This window comes from Leptidea sinapis, chromosome 13, assembly GCF_905404315.1.
Source record: "Leptidea sinapis chromosome 13, ilLepSina1.1, whole genome shotgun sequence".
NCBI lineage: Eukaryota > Metazoa > Arthropoda > Insecta > Lepidoptera > Pieridae > Leptidea > Leptidea sinapis.
The window spans coordinates 5698938-5720187 of record NC_066277.1 but is presented as its reverse complement, the minus strand read 5'-3'; the positions used below and the strand labels follow the sequence as shown (position 1 = coordinate 5720187).

Genomic DNA, 21250 nt, shown 5'->3' with positions numbered 1-21250 from the left:
GGTCCTGTCAATGGTCACACCAAGGTATTTAGCCTTCGGGGACCATTCGACGGTCTCGCCCATGAGTGACACCGGGGGCGGCAATAAGCGCGCCCGCCCGATGGAAATCACCTGAGTCTTCGCCACGTTGACCTTGAGTCTCCAGTCCTTCAGCGAGGTGGGAAGCGCGTCCAGTGCTCGCTGCATACAGGGCATTTAGCGAGGTGGTAATCAACGCCGCGTCGTCGGCATACAGCGCTAAAATGGCGCCGTCGGCGACTGGGATGTCGTCCGTGTAGCTGCTGTAGCACACGGGCGACAGGCAGCTTCCCTGAGGCACACCTGCTCGGATGATGCGCTCCGTGGACAGAGCGTCTTCAACCGCCACTTGAAAAGGTCTGTCTTCCAAAAAGATGGCTACAGTCTTAACTACTCGACGGGGAGTAGTAGACGTGGACAGCTTGTACACGAGGCCGGCGTGCCACATGCGATCGAACGCCTTCTCCATATCGAGGAATACTGCGACAGACTGCTCTCGCTTGTTGTAGGCGGTAGCGAGGTGGTTCAGTACCCTCGTCACTTGGAAAGTGGTGGAGTGTTCGCCACGGAAACCGAACTGTTCGTCGCGTGGTTGAAGATGGGGCGTGATGTGCAGCACAGTAGTTTCTCGGAGACTTTCGAGGTGGTGGACAGAAGAGTGATGGGACGGTAACTCCCAGGCAACATGATGTTCTTGCCTTGCTTGGGAATCAGGATGACTCGGCCGAGCTTCCACGACAATGGGAAGTACCCGGTACGGAGGATTCCGTTGAAGAGCCGCGTCAGCGTCGCGATTGCTCGCGTAGGTAGGTGACGCAGGGCTTCGTTGGTGACTCGATCGGGGCCTGGGGCTTTGCGCAGTCTAGTTCATCGAATCATCCTTTGGACTTGTCCGGGGGAGAACACGGCGTTCAGCCGCGTCTTCGTGGTCGGGCCGGTGCATGTGCACGTTTTGCCATTGCCTTCGCAGCTTCCTCTTCTCGTCTATCATCGCTTGTATGTAGGCAGCGAGCTGGGGTTGTCTACGAGTAGATGCAGCGTCGAGTCTGGACTCTCGAAGCGCATGGGACACTGTTGCGCTGAGGTCCGTGGCGAATCGATTGACGTCTGTAGGTGCTCGCTGTGGCTGCGCTGTGGTGCGGCGGATGTAGCAGCGCGTGGCGTAATAGGTGGCGCAGCGTGCGGTGCAGTAGGTGGTGCGGCAGGTGGAACACTTTGGCGCGCTTGAGCGCGTTTACCGCGCTTGTACCGTTTACCCGGTCGCTGTGGCTGGTTGGCGGCAGCCATGAGTGAGCCGGGCACGTCAGCCTCCGATGCGTGGACAGTGGTAGGGTGCGTGCGCACAGCTGAGGTGGTGCTGCGGTAGTGCCCGCCCGGCGGTCGCGCGTCTCCTTGCGGAATACCGGGCAGTTGGCGTTGTTCGCCGTGTGTGCGCCGCCGCAGTTGGCGCACGTCGGTGGGTCCTCCCTAGGGCGCTGGCATTCTCGGGCCGGGTGATTTTCTCCACACCACACACAAGCAATGGGCCGGTGGCAGTTATGGGAAGAGAGCCGAAACTGCTGGCATCGGTGGCATTGCGCTGGTCCCCTTCTGCCGCGCCATGCCTCGATGGTTACCCCGGGCATGCAGAGGAGCTCGTGCACCTCGCATATACCCGGGATGAGATTTGGCGTACGCTGGAGTTGCGCGAACATCAGACATCCCGGTCTGCCTGGGTGAGCAGGAATCGCGCGCACGTGCTCCGGGACGTACCTGAGCTCGCGCAGCTCTGCCTCCACTTGTGCCGGCTCTGTGTTCACCGGCAGGCCGCGTATACCTACTCTTCTCCGCGGGGAGCGAGTAGCAGAACCACGAGATTCCAGCGACACTTTCCAGCTGCGTGAGGTGGCGCTGGATTTGGCGGAACTCCTGGTCTGATTTGGGAAGGAAACGGACGCCTTTGCCAAACTTTGGCAGCGGGCGCAGTAGTAGCAGTGGTGGAGGCGGCGGGAGCGGTGACTTCGCCCGTTGTTGGCGTCTTTTGGACGCAGTGGTAGCCGCGTATGTCGGGCTAGTCGCGGTCTCCATTGGAGAACCCGGCGACAGGTTCGGTATACTCGGAGGTGTACGTGCCATGGTCTAGTCTTCTCCTCTGTGAGGAGGCGAGGGGAAACGCCCCACGGGTATAACCAGCTGCGTGGCGGGATAGCGTGGCATGCGTGGGTGAAGCGCTTGCGCGGTATGCTTCGCCGTTGCAGGCGTCATCGTGCGTACGACAGGGGTGGGTTTGGCGTCAATCGTACGCGTTGGTCATCGCCTGGGCGTAGTTAGTCGGATGACGGTTGGGATAGACTCCAAGGACGGGGCCAGCGATGGTGTCAGCGGACTCGTGACGAAGGTCTCTTCACCGGCTCCCCTTGAAGGACCCGCTTGAGCGGCGTCGGGGTGTCTCGTTGCGCCGGCAGCGAGGGTGGCTTTGCCGACCGCCGAAAAACCTTGCGCCGATGCGGGCGCAGTCGAGTCGCGCGACGCTGCAACATTGGCAGCAGGTTTGGTAGCGGCATGCTGATTTGATTTTTTTTTCTTTAGCGTGTTGACCCAGAACACCAACCGTGGTCAAAAAAAAGGGTTTCAGTAGGCAGTATCAACTGGAGACTGAAACGCTATAAGGGCCCGAGCACCGGTGCGAATCGCTAGATGTTTGCCGACTTAGTTCACAAAGGCAATCGAGCTCTCTGATGCCAATATAATAGACATTGTAGATAGTGACTATTATGCAATAAATTTTAATAGCACGTCGTAACATTGTTCTAACAATGTGATACTGACATCTCTCGGCATTCATATAAACTAATGCGACTGACTAAAAGCTTCGATATGGGGGCCACAGCTGCAAACGGAACGGGTAAAACGTGCGACATCTGGTGGAACACTTTGAGGAATAACTTGCAATAACGGACCGCTAACTTCGTTTTACTCGAAATTAATTTTGAATGCTTAGTTAATAAATTAATTAATGACGTTATTTTACTTGAATTTAGCTGGAGTTAGTTTTGTAGAACATACACCCATATGCGATCGATATTGTAGGAAATTATATCTGTAGGTATCGATGTATTTTTCTGCAAGAATATATGTTGTTTTATACATTTATGTTAATAAATTATTTATTTAATCAAAACAAATCTTATAACTATATTTACAATACTACGACTACATAAAATTAAAACTATCATTACGTGGAAGCGTACCAAGAATACTGGCAGCATTACCGCGTTGGATAGCAAGGCTGATCCGTTGACCGAAATAGCTGCCAGCGCTTGGGTTTCCAGTAGCCTTATTGAGGCGCGAAGATAGTATTTTGAACATTCTCCGCGCCTCTGGGCCCCATGGGCCAAGTGTCTCGACACCAAACGGCACAAAGATGTATGACTCACTGAGACCAACATATTTGCGACGCTTGCTGTCTTCTGCTTTATGTTAATAGCTATGAATTTAGGGATCTGCTGGTGTCAACCCTCTTACAACGTGTCTCCAAAATATTTATATGATCGATAAGTAGGGTGTGAAACTTGAAAGCGTTATTTACAAACAAGCTCTTATCGTTGCTTATTTCGAAGCTTCTTTCCTATGCTATCTGAGAACTATGATAAGTTTGGAGGATTGATAAGTATGACAAGATAACCAGCTCACTTGGACAACCTATGGACCTAATCGATATTTTATTAATGTAGCCTAATCATTAGTGTAGTATCGGAATTTATTGGATAGGATACTAAATGTTTATTAAGATGTTATAATTAAGGAATCACGGGGCGGTTAATTTAAAGTGAGTATATTTATTAGAAAAAGTTGACAGAGTTAAAGGACAGAGGTCTGTCGTACATCGATGTTAAATAGGAACTGCCCGCTTGAGTCCCATACAATTATATCTTACTTACTACCTGGGTTCTCACCCCCGCATCAGTCATACTTCGTTCTTACACTCTCAGTACTTATAATGTACATTTTTGCCACGAGACAAAACTATACTTACGTTCCCACGCTTTCTAAAATATCTTAACTAAACATCTATTATTTGGGAATTTTTCTCAATCCCTTTATTTACAACCTTTTGAAAACAATACTTACTGCTAATTAGAAAGGTGCAATAAAACAATAAAATAGAAAACTTAAATCTAAAAATGACCATTCCACATTAGTGTCTCTTATGATCTACCAACTAGCAAGCTCTACATTTGTTGAGTTTTTGATAACTTTAATAAAATAAAATTGAATTACGAGTCCATTTTTATGGTTTCAAATGTGGCAAATGTCGGGAACTGAGATCCGCGATTTTCCAGTCCTTCTAAAAATAGCATCCAAATAATTGTAGATACACGAAGGAAGGTGTTTCCTTAATGGAGTAACATTTGTTTTTAACCATAATTTTTATAAAAAATTTATAAATACAAACGAAGCATTTAATTTTATTAATAGGTATAAAAAAATACTTTCGAAATTTCAGACTTTGTGTGTATTCAGGAATAGATTTTTCCATACCTTATCACTTAAAAAGATATTGTGTAAGATATATGGTTACCCTAATAGAATAGAATATACCGTTTTCTTTCCAAATGAAAAAAATAATTCGGGATACAAAGCACTTTATTTTTAGTCCCAAACTAAATGTAAAAATGTAACTTAAATTATGCGATGTCACTCGATATTATATCGATTTCACAGATAACCAATGACAGGGATAAACAGATGTGGAAGCAGGGGCGAATGTAGAGGGTTTTCGAGCTTCAGCCCAAGACCAGTGATAACATGTAGACATTGACAATATGAAGGTAAAGAAATAAAAAAATTAATAAATGCTCAAAATAATTTTATTACTGCAGGTAGGTACTTATAACAGTGTTCTTAAGGAAAAATATTCAATTTAGTTGGCATCAACGATTCTTCCGGAGCAATCTACATTTTGCCGAAAGTTACATGTCGAGTTAGCAGTGTCATAGTATGTGCCGTTGGGACAAGGGAATTCCACGGCTTCCCCGAAAGCACAGATGAAAAATTTGCTGCAGTCCATATGAGGCAGTAGTTGAACCTCTTCCCAGTCCGTGGGGCATCTTTGGACTGAGAACGCAGTAACTGCCACAACCACGCATAATATCGAAACCACGAGAACTGAAAAGGTGCGTGTTATTAAAAGCGCTGTTAGTAATTTAGTTAATAATAAAGAATTAATTAATTTAAGTGCTTCAAGCTTTGTTACTGACAGACATGCTTAAAACTAGGGTGATCTGCGGCTGTTTACATTAATTCATGCATTAGTCTAGTCAACAAGGATATAAACGTGTTTACTCTTAAATTAAAATTAATAACCTAAAAAGCTGAGTTCATTTGATTCGAGATGACGTCTAGAAAAATGTATCGAAAGTATGTATTAGCACATAAAGTATTTCGTTAATAACTCAAATGGAGTTTTCGAAAGGAATTTTGAATTTATTTCAATAAAATTTTCAATAAAAAAGTTGCAACTCTATCTTATAATCTAATATCGGAAATCTCGATTATTTCTAATTTGAATAGATGATAAATGGTACTTTTGATTGGTTATTGTGATAGAATTCGACATCACTATAACGTCACTAAGATGGCAGCCTGTCCCCATCACAACGCATAGAGATTATACTTCAGTTATTGATAAATCGACTAGTACCTCTCGCCAAACTTCAAGTTCGATCCAACGTCGCTGTGAATAGTTGCGCAGTAACAAAATATAGGTTATCTGAGGGGCGAATAGGAATGTGTCTGCGCAAACAGGTGAGCGTTGCAACTTCCGAGTGAACCAGAAGGTTGGTGATAATTATTAGTACCTACATCTACTTATGCTGAGAATTGTAGATATATACCATTTATGACCATATTATTGAAAATATTGGGGCAAAACGCGATTAAAATAAATTTCTTGATAAGACAAAAGACACCAAACTTCAGCGCAAAGCTTATTAGCATTTATAACTCAGCAACACGATCTTAGAAAAAAATCTCGAGAAGGAATTTTCACTTGTTATATTACTCGGAGAGATCATTTAATAGTGATTTATCGCAGTTGCTATCTCTAGGGGTCAAAAGCTGAAAAAACTACGCGGTTATGAGCCACGCATAAATTAGTACCTATTTGAATATATGCCCAGCTGTGCCAAGTTCAATCTCTGGGTAGAAACAAACTGGGTGCAAACTTCACTTTTTACTGGCTTTAATTTTTGAACAACTATTATATATATGTATATTCATAAAGCAAAATTAAAATGTATTTTACCTTTCATTGTGATGATGTATTCGTCTAGTTTACAACTGTTAATAGTACTTCTGATTATACCTGGCTGTGGGATACTGTTTTATAGAAAATTATATCATATAATATGTTTTAATTCAAGTGGAACTATTTGATTGTAATCATCTATAGTTCATAATACTTCAACACCAAGTACCGAACACCAAAATCTACTCAATAGCATTAATATTAACATAATTTAGCCATTATCTGTAGTAAAAGTTTCTTATCTAAAATGAAATAGTATTTAGACTACGGTGTAGTTAATTATCTGTATTAATAAGTAATACATTTATAATATTTTACCTAATTTATAAAATTTCTCAAATCGTTACTAAAATTAATCTTTAATAACATACATTTATTCACAGCCTCACAATTTTTTGTCCTGACACAGAGACTCTCTTATTTTTGGTTCTTTTGAGCTGGCCGCTTTAACACATCCCGACTGATCCAACAATAAATGTTAAGGTTGACTTTTCCTAACTTTTAAACAACTTTTAATAGTTTCAAAATACTTTGAAATACAAGGGAAATGTGTTACGATATTCAAAAGACTCCTCACATATTGATAAAAATAAAATAATTTTGAAACTATCCTAAAAAGCATCCCACGCTTTCGTGGTTGATGTCGTGGGGTGCTTTACAAAATTATTTCAAATTTTCTCTAGTTTTACATATCAATTAGATGTTTAAAATAGTTAACATCAAGCAACCCGCAGTTCTGATTGCGAGCGTGGGGTGCTTTTTAAAATAGTTTCAAAACGACTCTACTTTTACCAATATCTGTCAATAAGATATTTATAATAGTTAACATCAAGCAACCCGCAGTTCTGATTGCGAGCGTGGGGTGCTTTTTAAGATAGTTTACCATTTTAAACCACTCTACTTTTACCAAAATGACGTGACAATTGATCCTTTTGAATATCTTTACATTTTTTTTTGTACATTTTCTGGGATTACCTTGTAAAAGCATATACCTCGATCAACAAAAAACTTACCAACCTGACTAATCGCGTAGTAAGCGACACAAGTTTATGGCAACAATATGATCCCAGATTATTAAATGTACAAAGGAAATTTGTGACGATTTTCTTAAGAATTATTAAAAACCATTAATATGGTAGAGGTTATATAAATAAATGACTTGGACCTTGGGATTGGGACGCACGCCCTAAGGGTGTTAAATAAATAAATAATTTACATTGCGAATTCCATTATTTTCAAGTCTGAGCACATTTTCGAATGGTAATGGTATATTTTGACGTTCAATGAGTGACTTAAAATCTTATTTTGAATAAAAATTAATGAAATTGACCGATTTTATGATAAACGTATTTATTGTACTGACTTATCTAATCCCTCACTTTCTATACATAAATTACAAATAACAAAATATTATTATATAAAAAAACCCTGAGTTTGTTGCGCCCGTTCTTCTCAGGTCTGAGGCATTCATTTTGGAAGAAGCATTTATTTGGAAAACAAAGATTCGCATCATAATTTTTAAGAGAAACAGGCAGTATAACAGGTATTTATAAATGCACGGACTAAAACTGACATGTAATCAGGACAATATTTTTCTAGTTACGATTTGTGCAGTAAAAAAAAATCTAGTTATATTTATGAGAAAATGAACCAAATAGTCGCTACAATTTAAGTAGGACAATGTTTCTCTCAACGCCGGGCCTCGTAATAGGAAAATAGGCGACTCCCCGCGGTCGCCAGACAGTCGGGCGCCAATCTTGAGTGATCTGTTTGAAATCTGCGCACAGTACGACTATCCACATCATACGGGTAGCATCCTCAAGAAAACCTAAAAAAACACCATGATTTAAATTATTTAATTTCTTGCAAGTATCAACAATGAATATAAAAGTTATTATACTTTTCTTATTGTGTTTCAATGGTGTGTTTGGGACGAAAACGCAAAATAATACTATTACGGACATAAGGAAGTCTTTGGAAGAGCATCAGATGCGTTTGTTACTCAACAGGAGCAAACTTAAAAACGTTCCCTTGAAAATTGCGAATGTTACTAAAGTGAAAGTGAATCCGATTATTTTGAAAAAGTCGTCGAAAAAATTTCGGATGATTAGTAGGGAACAGTGAGTGTTTTTGCCTATTTTTGTCGTTTAATTATGAGTATAGTTGAATGTTAAGATATACAAGAGGGCACTCGACAATGTCCGCGTAACAGTAGGTATACATGCATTGGGTTGTTTTTAAATTTTTCAAAAACTTAGGTGCTTTACTGACACAAATAAGTCATTAGAGGGAAAAGTGTTTGCCCTTACTCAGATAACAGTTGATAAAACTTCTTCTTCTGCTGTTCTTCTTCGCTCTTGACAGACTCTAGGTAGTCATGAAGTTTCGTTTCTCTATGATAACTTGCATGACAATTCTCTAGGGAAAGATACTTGCATATTGCTATCAGTTCCATTGCTATTTGCACTAGGCTCGTCCAGTCCGTTTCTGCACAGACATCAGATGACCAATCAGGTATGTGGTTAAACCACCAACCTAGTATGGCTACTAGGTGCGTCTCGTTGGTATCTAGCAGTGAGACCGCTACTATAACTACCCATTCAACGAGCCTAGGGTGAATCTGCGCTCAAACAAGTAAGGATGACGATTGAGGTCTTAAATTACAGTAAATCTATCGTCCCCATTACTTGTCATATTATAATATAATAATCTGTATATATAAAATTCTACACGGCTCAATCAAATCAAATAAAAAGAAATATTTTTTCGAAAACCATTAATTTATTTACTAATTTTTTATATTTGGTAGGTCTGAGAATCACTCGTAATCTATTTTTTATACCACATTTTTTTTTATTCTTTTTCATGGCAATACAACGTTTTCTGGGTCAGCAAGTAGTAAGTAACTATACGATATTTAAAATAAAATGTTATCAAAATACATATCTTATAAGATTGTCGCCGAGTCCAAGTAATTTATCTGAATCCTATCTGCTGCTAGGAATAGTTTTTTTTTAATAATATTTATATTATAAGCTGCAATCATATACACATAAAAAGAAATGAAATTATTGTGAAATCCAAATCATTAATTAATTAGGTATTCAAAATTTCATACGAACTAATACTATAGTTATCTGTGTAAGATAAATAATATTGTAAGAACACTTTGTACTACATTGATTTCTATTTAAAATAGTTGCATGCGAGTTTTTTTTTCTTTTAATGTTCTCACAAAGCCGTTATGGATTAACACGACCGACTAATAGTAAAATTAGTTTATCTTTTGCAGCGCTATCTATTATCTAGATTATGTTAAGCGAAGATTTTAAGGAGTTTTTATAAGAACTAGGAAATTTATAGGAAATAGGAAATAAATAGATGTTTAACCGACTACGAAAATGCAGAATCATTATTGTTTTATTTGAAATGGTTATAATTCCAGATTAAGCCCTAGTTTTAGTTTGATATTGATTACGTACTACCTGAGATATAATTAAATTTTTGAAATACCCGAAGAAGAACAACGATAAAGAGAGTTTTTCTATCTTTCCTGAGTTTGGCATATACAGCGTGTCGCTACAATGGCGACATTAAATATACACACGAGTAGAACTACTTAATCATAAACATAAAAAAATATTCAAAAATAAAACACATAATTCACCAAAATAAATCAAATTTCCATAATATCATTTCGGAGCAACCTGTAAGAAAACTAGTAGTCGCGTGCTAACGTAGCCACTGACACCTACTTCGTGCCACCTTATGCGACCACGCAAGTGTGATTAAAGATATGTTTTTTTTTAATGAAAGTAAGGGACGAGACGAGCAGGACGGTCAGCTGATGGTAGTTGATGCGCCGTGCTCATTACAATGCAGTGCCGCTCAGGATTCTTGAAAAACCCCAAAAATTCTGAGCGGCACTACAACTGCGCTTGTCACCTTGTGACATAAGATGTTAAGTCTCATTTGCCCAGCAATTTCACTAGCTACGGCGCCCGACAGACCGAAACACAGTAATGTTTACACATTACTGCTACACGGCAGAAATAGGCGCCGTTGTGGTACCCGTAATCTAGCCGGCATCCTGTGCAAAGGCCTCCCACTGGTAAAATAAAATTTGTTTCCTTGAAAATTTCAATTATTTTGTTTAAATTATTTATTTACCATTAAGGTTAGATAGCTCTGTTGTACCCGTTTGTTTATTTAATGACGCCATTATGCTGTAGACTGACAAATCGTAGCGAAATTAACACACAAGATAACTCATAACATTTAGATAATTATCGACGTCCACAAAAGAATGCTTAAGTAAATAAAGTTAAAAATTTTGAACCTTAATTTTGTATTTATTCTAGAATACAAGAGTGGGCACAAGAAATTCAAGAGCGTCTTTACGAAATTGAGAGGAAAGTTGTTCGTCGCGATGTATTGTCTAAAAACTTCGCGGATATAAAAGTGGAAGCAAGAAACGGAAGTGCTATTTTACAGAAAGCTGCGAAGGCTTTAGTTGATTTACTAGAGAGACGAGGTAAAGCAGCAGAAGCTATTATGAGGAAAGCTGAAGAGCTTGCGACGAATGTTTTGGAGACTAAGATTGCCGCACCAACGGATTACACATTTGATGATAGCATTGTAAGTTTCATGTAAACCAGGCCACGCTTCACTCATCATTTGTCTATGCCATAGATATCTAAATAAGAAGATAATAGATTTTTATTAAATTGGTCTCAGGTAGAAATTACAGAAATTTCAAAATGTGAAGAAAATTTATTCATAAAAAGTTAAGTTACCTTGTTATAAATTTTATGTAAGTCAATAATTTAAAAATGATAATCAAGTTACAAGTACACACATAAACATTTGAATATATAATATTTGCTATAAGTAGTGCAAACAAGTAGTAGGTAATTAGTTGTAACACACAGAACCAAAAATTTCCTACAAATCCATAAAAAGCGCAGATATGACCATGTAATATTTATAACAAAATAAAATATTTTTTGGAAATCGGTGGAAAACAACAACTCTTCCCAAATTACTCAATTAGTACTCAGTGCTCAAAACTCAAAAGGATAGTGGTTCTAGATTTCTTACGAGTTTCGACAGACAATATATTATATTTTTCAGGATTTAGACGTGTTGAAGAAGGTGGTTCCAACGGAGAGTGAGTGGGAGATGTCGTCTGGATGCAGGAGTATCAACAAGGTGAAGCTCCAGAAGAGCTCACATTTCAATGCCGAAGTTTCTTTGGAGACGACCAGTGTGCACGTCGTCGCCGAAGTGTTCGCTTGTGGTAATTACTCCGATTTAAAGCGTGACCTATTTTCTTTCTTTCTGTTACGATATCCCTCGGCGCATGAGGCTAGTCGAAAACGTTTGCCCAATACTCGAGGATTGTCTATGATGAGATAAATTATGAAATTTATATATTTTCGTAATCAATTATTAATATAAATTGAAAAAATAAATAATATTATCAATTAAATAATTTATGAAATAAAGTAAACGGGAAAGACTAAATGAAATAAAGAAAAGACGAGACAAGCAATACGTTCACTTTAAAAAGCAGTACCGATCAGGATTCTCTAAGCCAAATAATTATGAGCGGCATCGCAATTGCTCTCGTTACTTAAAGCCATAAGCTGTTTAAGTCTGATTAGCCAAGTAATCACACTAGCTAGGCCGCCTTCCAAAGTGAAACAGTACAAAGAACCCCAATGTTTGGGTTCAGGCGCCTCGCCTAATGGCTAACGCCTCCTTTCATTTTCGAGATCTCCTGGTGTTAAGATTATTTTATTCAAGTACCTATTCCCGAAAAAGTAAAACGTGCATAGATAAGTACCTACATACTGACTTTACTTACCCAGTAAGGTCTCGTACTCGTTGCATAGATAATTGTTATTGTAACGATATCAATAGACCAATTTTTTTTATTTTTATATCTCTTTCCAAGAAGAAATCTCAACGCGTAACAAGCTATTGTGTCATTATCTTCTTAACTGTGCTCAAAAGGAAGTACATATAATGAGCCTTACAATCTCACCGACCTAGAAGGCACTGACTGAAGCGACGCGACGTATATAAACACGCCAAGCGATCGAATTGTTTACTGAATTCAGTATGCTGTACTTGAAGTAAATGAAGCTGAGCCCTACTATCAATTTAAGTTACATCATAAGGTGCGCACTTACACAACCGAAACAATTTTTTAAATACTGCTTATATTTATATTTTAAGTTAACCCGTGCGATATTTGTTATAGTTTAAAATATTGTGCCCATAAAATGTGATGAGATATTTGTTGTCCACAGAACCAGGGATAAAGAGGCACCTGTATTGGTCTGAAGGACTTCTGTCAGTGTTCAAAGAGAACTATGCCCAAGATTCAACTATTGACTTTCAGTATATGTGCAGCGCTAAAGGATTCTTGAGACATTATCCCGGTAACGATCATTATTTGATTATGAGATTATAAATATTTGCACGACATAAACTTGGCAAAATATTGCATGCTATCAAAATATTTCAGACGATTTCAAGTGTCAAAAAGCATGGGATACACTTCTTTGTAAGACGGCTGGCATTGATGAACTTTAGTCACATCCACTGACTGAACAGAGAGTACTCGTATTTTGGATGTGACATAAAATGAGTCGGTCTTTTGGCTACAATCGTTACCTCCTGGCATATTGACAATGTCGTATATGACATTATTAAGAGTTATCACATCAATGCCGATGTGGCGTGCAGGTAGAAGCTCTAGTAAGTCACGGGCTCTCCTCATGTCAGGTCACGTATCAGTTGTCATGCATGTCAGTGAAGTTATCTGCAGGGCATTTGCCGCTCTTAATATGCCAAATGGTATTATATTATCTCTCGTCGCAATGGCATGACTCCAGTGCCTTTGACACGCTGAAGAGCGCTCGTGTGGGACGCGACTTGCGTCGACAGTCTGGCACTTGGTGTCCAAGCTACTGCAGTTGGTGCTGGGACAGCTCCATCGTCTGCCGAACACATCAAACGTCACAAATATGCCAGTTTCTATGAGTCTTACGTCTTTGTGCCGTTTGGTGTCGAGACCCTTGGCCCGTGGGGCCCAGGCACAGTAGACATGTAGCGCAGGGGCGCTTCCACGTAGTTTTCACTTCGAATTGTTGTGACAGCCGGGCTAAAATTGTGTCATGTATTCCTTACAATCATGTATGCAATGTTTGTTAGTTTGTTCTTCACTGGTTTGAGGCATATATTTTCGAATGGGTGAATCAATAAGTGATTGATAAATCATATTTATGAAAAAGTATATTTGGATGTCTAATATACCTGATATGATACCGGTACTTATATTCCTTGAATGTTGAATGTTACAGCTGCTTCATGGAAGAGTCTGTACAACATTAAGGTGGAGGTGGAAGACGTGTTCGACTGTCGGCTGCGACCCTGGTACGTGAGTGCAAGCGGCGCGCCGCGTGACGTCTTGATACTACTGGACGCTTCCGGTTCCATGTCCAACTCTTCAAATCAGGTTACAGGTATGATATTATAAAATAAGAGCCTGAATGAACATTCGGATGCACCAAATTTTCTCTCATGAAATACCAGAAAATAAATAAATCTATAACTAACCAAAGAAAAACCAACCGGGGGTATAATTACTATAACTCATGGTCTATTATTGCTGTTTATTAAATATTGTTGGACAGCTGACACTTTGATACTCTGTATTAGTTTTGTGGCTATACTAACAAATATTTGGCTGAATGCGCATACTCTGCAATACCCCAGAAAAAAAATATCAAAAACAAGATGACGAATTCCAAAATGGCCGCTATGATATTAAAATGTTTATTTCGCAAGAAAATTTAAAACGTTCATAACCGTTCAAGACTTGTCTTGAACGGGACACTTCGAGGTCGGAAACGGATCTGTTGACCTCTGGTCTTAGACAATTTATACATCTGGATACAGCCCCTTGATGCTACACAATCGAAAAAAAAGGTCAGGATTATTACATTGGTGTGCGTGACAAGCTCAAAATAAAGGTTATCTGTAAACCTCAGTTATTTTCGACGTTTTTTTAGATAGATATATAAATGATATAAGCCTCTAGTATTGAGCAGCACTGCTTTTAATTATCCTTTAGGTGATTCACTTGACCATTAAAAATTTAGAATTAGGCGTTATTTTGCGGTAAGCCTTTGTTGAAATTAAAGCTATGAATAACATTTTAAGCTTGTCCCCTTTTTATTATAAAGAAATCATTCCAAGATTATGACTTATTACTGATACTAATGCCTGTTTTTTTGGAATTTCAGCGACATTGTACATCGTTTCTTAAGTCCTAGGTACAAAAAAGTGGGGTGGCCAACCACTTCATATCATTCCAATATTAAGAATATTTGTATTCTAAGATATGTAACAAACTAAGATGTAGGTACGTGTTTATTATGCACTTCTTTAAGTTAATATCACTTTGTTTTTCTTTTCCTTATGAATTATTTAGTGTGTAATTGTTTTGTGTCCCAAATAAAATAAATAATGAATAGATGTGATTTAGGCTTTTCGGCCTGTGTAAGAATTTAAAATATTTTTATTAAATATTAAAAATAGGTTACTTAAATTTTATCATTTTATTAATAATTTAGCCTTACGCTAGTAAACAATTCAATATTTTACTTAATTTAATGAACAGATTAAAACTAAGCACCATTATCCATTAGCACTTTTCTTAACGTGTTTGTTTTTTTAGTACACGTTTATTTGAATGCACATACAAATTTAAACCAATTAATAAAATAGCAGCAATAGCGTACACCTTCCTTAAAGGCCGGCAACGCTCTTGTGATTCCTCTGGTGTTGCAAGAGAATGTGGGCGGCGGTGATCACTTAACACCAGGTGACCCGTACGCTCGTTTGTCCTCCTATTCCATAAAAAAAAACAGTATTTCGCGGCTGGTTGGTAATAGCCATATGGTCAGCAAACTTCGTGTGCCACAATATATTTTAATGATGGTATAAACAGTGGTAATAGTTTCATTTCAGCGGAGCAATTCACTCAAACTTTACTGAATGCGCTCACGGATGACGATCAAACAAATGTACTGAGGTTCAACGTAGTTGTGGAATCACCGATTAGCTGTTTTAACGATAGACTAGTGCCGGTAAGTACCTAATGTGTAAATAAAGAAATCAAATACTCAAGATATTTTTAAGAAATATTATTAATGGAAGCTTCGATAGATAGATGGAATAAGAATATTTTCTAGATTCTATGGCTGATAGCTTTTGAGCTATTTCCCGCGAAACTGGCTACAGGGGATGCCACCGAAGCGCTTGTAACTTTAAATTGTACACCAAAGGGTCGTATTCTGTGAAAGTCAAACCTTGTGGCTTGGCCGAGGCTAAGATTGAATGAAAAACAGAGAAAAAATCTAATTGATGGACCCACGTCTAGGTAACGGACACCGGCTGATGGAAATGCGGGATCTCGTGTTCACCATCGCAGACAATGTAGTAGACTTTCATTATAATGCTTGGCTTGTGTAGCGTGTGTACTTGTGCCGATGTTGCGATTGCGATGCTGACATCGTGTGAACACCAGAATTCGTTAAATGCGACATTCCTCAATCTCCAAGGTGTTAGGGCGGAGGATTGCCCTGTCAAAGAATCGTCACTAAAATCTCCTTTCAAATATTGGCGAAAGCCAGCTTAAATTAGAGGTGTAAGTATACATTACACTTAACTAGATAAGATTTAACCGTAGTGAAAATAATTTTGCGTGTGTAATAGTGTAGCCATAAGAATTGCAACTTTCACGCAAAACTCTTATAAACTTTAAATGAAGCTACGGTTCGCTTGATTCTCTGATGTTGCGTTGAGATATGTGGTCTCTCTATATCTTCTACCGCATATATGGGTTCAGAGGAGCTATTCAGGTACTACACTACAAACTTGGATATCATATCACCCTCATGTTCACCTATATTTCACATAAATAGCGATCGGAGAAACAGTGCGGTTTTCAAGGAACTTTCTACAACGTACCACCAAACTGTGGAATGATCTTCCTCGTGCAATGTTTCTAGGATGAACCGACATTTAGCAAAAGCGCGTACATCTTCTTGAAATATCGGCAACGACAACAAAAGAAATCAATTAGCTTCTGTTGTACATATTCTCAAACCGACTAGTAACGGATCTTCAAGTCTAGATATAGTCATACTGACCTTAAAGTACGGCACTGTATCTCTTGAATGGTACTGAGGATGATTATCACCCGCTGGTTTTTAATATAATAATCAATAAGTATCTGCAGTAAATGTAATAAATCCATCAATTTAGCAAGTATTAATTATTATGACTGTATGTGTGTGACGAACAGAAACAGTGTGAGTGTAAACAGAGAAGTGCGACGATTTTTACTTTTTAATTCTGCCATACGTCGATATGGAAGTTTCACTCACTTTAATAAACTCTAAACGACAGAGTTGTTAGATGACAGTCAGTACTGTGGCAATTAAAACAAAAACAAAATGGCGCGTAACGGAAACTCGTGACGATTTGCTATAAAATTTCTCTCAAACACCGTTATAGAAGTTTCACTTCAAAATACGTTCCAAAACAACAATATTGCAGGCAAATCACGTGAACTCGGCAGCAATGATGGCCGCATTGAAAGAGCAGAAGCTGATTAACCAATCATTGATAGGGGAGGTGCTTTCATACTCTGTCCACCTGCTGAGGAAGCAGTACAGCGCCCCAGACCGACCAACCTCATGCCAACAAGCTATCGTTCTCGTCACTGACAGCCTTTATCTGAACTTCAGCAGTCTAATGCGGCAACTTGATCCTGAAGGAAACATCAGGTGAAAAATCAATCTTCACAACTACCGTAATATAATTCGTCCTTTTCTTACATAAAAAAATGTATATGTACTTATCTACGTACGCAAGAAGTCATACTTCTTCGGCGTAAAAAAAACAAAAATCCTTAAAAATGTTTATTCCTCGTTCTATTTTCCGTTTGTAGAAAGTACAATATTGTAATAAAGAAGGTATTAAATCCAACCAATGAAATTATTATTATACCACCGAATAACATTTTTTTTAAATATCATTAAATTATTTAGTATACTTTTAGAAAAAAATTATATTATTTTCACTTTACAACTTATACATATTGAAATTTATTTAATTCTCGTCCATTGATTGGTTCATTACACTTTTTTTATGACACTAAGGGACGAGACGAGCAGGACAGTGATCTGATGGTAATTGTAATGGGCAGGGCGTATGCCCTGCCCATTACAATGTAGTTACGCTCAGGATTCTTGAAAATCCGAAAATTTCTGATCGGCACTACAATTGCGCTCGTCTCCTTGAGACATGTTAACTCTCGTTTGCCCAGTAATTTTACTAGATACGGCGCACTTCACATCGAACACAATAATGCTAACACATAACTGCTCCACGGCAGAAATAGGCGCCGTTGTGGTAGCCATAATCTAGATGGCATACTGTGCAAAGGAGCCTCCCACAAGAAGATTTATGGTCGCTGAAGTTATAATGCAAATGGTCTAGTTGACGAACGAAAGTGTGTAGTTGTTATGCATTGTTGGAGAGGTAAGGAAATAGTAATGTTTTAAAATAATCTCCAAGCCAAGTTTTATAACGTTGTTTTTGTTTTTAAAGGATTTTAGTGGAAAAAAAATCTCGAAAAAATATTGAAATAATATCGTTTTTCGTCTCGTATTTTTAAATTTGGACCGATAATTTGTTATAATAACCAGTATTTAATGAAAACATACATAGAAAAACACAAAACATAAAAAACATAGATTTACTTACTTTTAAAAATAAATTTTTGGTCGTTGCATTTTTTACTTATTTTAAAAAAAGCTAAAACATGATAACTAATAAGTTGTTCACTTTCGTGTAATTACATTTAAAATTATCGCAAATAGTCACCCCTATAACCTGCTAACGGGAATACGTCGAATCACCAATTTTATCCTGTATATAAGCAGCATAGTAAAATTTCGTGTGATGATAGAATTTTTACTGAAAAGAACAGTATATTTACACTAACCATAGATTATTTGTAATGTGGCTGCATGACCGGAACGGTTTGCGAGACAATACCAAGCAGTACGGGGAGTCGCTGAGCTGCGAACGGGACGGATACTTTGCCGAGTTCATCACCGACTCTGATGTCACTGAGCAGGTGATGAGGATCCTACGGGTGATGGAGCGGCCACTGGTCGCACAGAGGAAGAAGCGGCTCAGGATTTACAGTGATGTGTACGCCCACATTGAGGTAAATAACACGAATGTTTGAAATGTAAATTAATAAGTTGTCACCGAACTGTTTTTGAAGAGGTTGATAACTGGTAATGAAAAATGGATCACGTAAGATAAGAACGTCTTCAGAAGAAAGAAAAACAGAAAAAAGTTGTCGTCAACGGATGGCGAGGGTTTCACAAAACTGCGGCAAAACTCGGGTTAAATTAAATATTAAAATAACTTGATGCTATGTGTATTGCTGGATTGGAAGGACATTGCTTTTGCAAATAAGCCTGAATGAGTTATATGATTTATTGTTTTCGAAATGAATTATAATATTATTCATGCAATTTCGTGGGAGTAGAGTAACATAACATGGCCACGGTTTTTATGCACTCAGCCTACACACCTACCCTAGATAGCTAACCCTCAGGCTTACCTTATTTAAACTAACCATTATTATAAATATTCCTTTAATTAAATACTAATTATAAGTAATAACAGGACCCTCGCCGCGGAGAGTACCACTGGAGAGAAATGGAAAATGCTGAACAAGCATACCGCTACAGGGAGCTGAGGCGGAATAAACAGAGGCTTCTCAGCAATCTTAATAAAGACTTTATGCATATGTATTACTTGGTAAATATAAGAATTGGATACTTGGTAAATATAGAAGAACTGCAATTGATTAGTGCGTTTATATTATTGTGGTATTATTATAATATAATGCAGGTATTTTTTTATCTACTTCGTACTAGAGTACGTAGTAAAGTGGTAAGATGCAAACGTTACTTTTGATTGTATCTCGTTTGGTTGTTTGTAGCACGAGTTGGTGATCAACTCACTAAGGTTGCAGCATATTAGCTCGCTGTATAGTTAAGGTTTAAGCATAAACTTAGTATATTTACCGTTATAGATTAACCCTGTGTGAAAATGAGATAACTATCCTTACATAAAAACCTAGGTGTGAAATAGAGACTGCATAGAAGACCAGGAATCCGTTTTGAGACAATTTAGTGGCCAATTAGTCACCTGTCAAATAGAACCGCGTTTTAATGTTTTTTTATCGTTATTGTTCTGTGTTTTAACGGATTTTAATTAAAAAATACATTGGTGTCGTGTTCTGTATTAGATTGTGTTGGTACATAAAGGAACAATCCAACTAAAGAAACAACAGGTAAATGCTGATTCTGCAGTACTACTTTCGTGATGTTTATTATCGTAGAACATGTGCACTGAAATACTTAATATTGCATTTTATATACGCAGTAAAATTTATTTTCTTAAAAATATAATCGTTTTTGAAAATATGTGTTAGAAAATATAATATTTCGACTGAATATGAAGCCGTTTATCAATATTTGTCATAGGGATAGACCAAAAACAACTACACGCTTCACTAACACAACTGTAAAACTAGTACACATGAACATTTTAAATTTATTCTCGCCGTAATGAGGAGAGTGTTTGTCTATTACGCTAGTATAATAAGTTTATGGGCTTAAGTCAAATTTAACGTTATCATTAACGCTGACTTTAACACAATCGGAGTCTATTGCACCATCGTATTCCTTGGCACAGTTAAAGCTCTATCCCTACTCTGTGGTTAAAGTTAAAAGTGAAATATCACGTCTAAAATTTATTTGAAACCTTTGACAGGTGGCTGTTAAATATAACAATAACATTAAAGATTGGACAGTTACGGTTAATAGTTAAAGTTATGACGTCATCTAAAAAAAATTCAAACTGTCAAATGGTGCATTACATTTTTTGCCTAACCGGCACTTTAATATATTTGTTATTGCTAAAGTTAGTTGGTCCAACCCAGCCTAAGTCTATGCTAAGCGTTTGTAGCTTGCTAGCATACTGCAGCTGCTTGGCGACTTGGGCTAAGATCTGTAAACTTTGCTCAGACTTTACATACGTAAAACTTAGCAGAGTGTAGGCTTAGCATAATCTTTTATTTTCTTTTGATAGTCATCTGACAACTGAAATTATGCTGAGCTTATGTTAAGACAGCACAATGCAAAAGTACATATCAAAATTTATGATCGTTACGTCACTCGAACGGTTGGCTCAGTGGAAGAGCGCTCGCAAATTCAATCTATGTACATTTTCAGTGCTGCGGCGAACTTTAGCTTAAACTTTTAGTAAACGGGTTTCGGCATTGCTTTGGATAGCAGTTAAAAGAGATTTTTGCGTGATATTTTGCTTTTCCTTAAGAATTACATAATACTTGAACTGACATTACGAGACTGAACTGACATCTTAATTCAATTAACTGTTGATTAAAATAAAAAAATATTAATCTGTACAAATAATCACATGATAAGTAATTCTTTTTTGGTTTGCGTTTTAGTCTGCCTTGTAGAAGTAATAATATAACAATATTATGTGCTGTTTGAAATATTTATAGGAAAATTACGGGCAGTATTACGAAGAGGAGGATATGAACTACAGACTTCAAGTGACAGTCGCTGTCCCTGTCTTTGAAAGCACCACACTTGAGGTACATAAAGTTAAATACCTTTTCGGTTGATAATATAATGTAATGGAAGGAATGAATGAATTATTTCTATCAATTCCAAAAAATATTTGAATATTACCATAGACCAGCGCCATTTGGGCGCGCGCGCAGAGTCTATTTTAGTGCATTTA

General features: G+C 38.2%; 1 protein-coding gene and 1 long non-coding RNA gene across 2 annotated transcripts in view; one reads left to right on the top strand and one right to left on the bottom strand.

Annotated features, from left to right (window-relative positions):
• Positions 1-4852: 4852 nt before the first annotated feature.
• LOC126967515 (uncharacterized) lies at positions 4853-6369 on the bottom strand. The gene is made up of 2 exons (XR_007730012.1): positions 6305-6369; positions 4853-5166 (listed from the first exon to the last, which is right to left on the bottom strand). It is a non-coding gene; the product is annotated as an uncharacterized LOC126967515 (long non-coding RNA).
• Positions 6370-8092: 1723 nt separating this feature from the next.
• Positions 8093-21250, top strand: part of LOC126967513 (voltage-dependent calcium channel subunit alpha-2/delta-4-like) — a 32581-nt gene continuing 19423 nt past the window's right edge. The window contains exons 1-10 of the mRNA XM_050812004.1: positions 8093-8427; positions 10669-10945; positions 11441-11606; positions 12625-12756; positions 13681-13842; positions 15353-15471; positions 16946-17175; positions 18404-18626; positions 19097-19231; positions 21009-21101. Coding sequence (XP_050667961.1) covers positions 8186-8427; positions 10669-10945; positions 11441-11606; positions 12625-12756; positions 13681-13842; positions 15353-15471; positions 16946-17175; positions 18404-18626; positions 19097-19231; positions 21009-21101 — 1779 coding nt within the window. The 5' untranslated portion in view covers positions 8093-8185. The remainder of the gene's footprint in view (positions 8428-10668; positions 10946-11440; positions 11607-12624; positions 12757-13680; positions 13843-15352; positions 15472-16945; positions 17176-18403; positions 18627-19096; positions 19232-21008; positions 21102-21250) is intronic.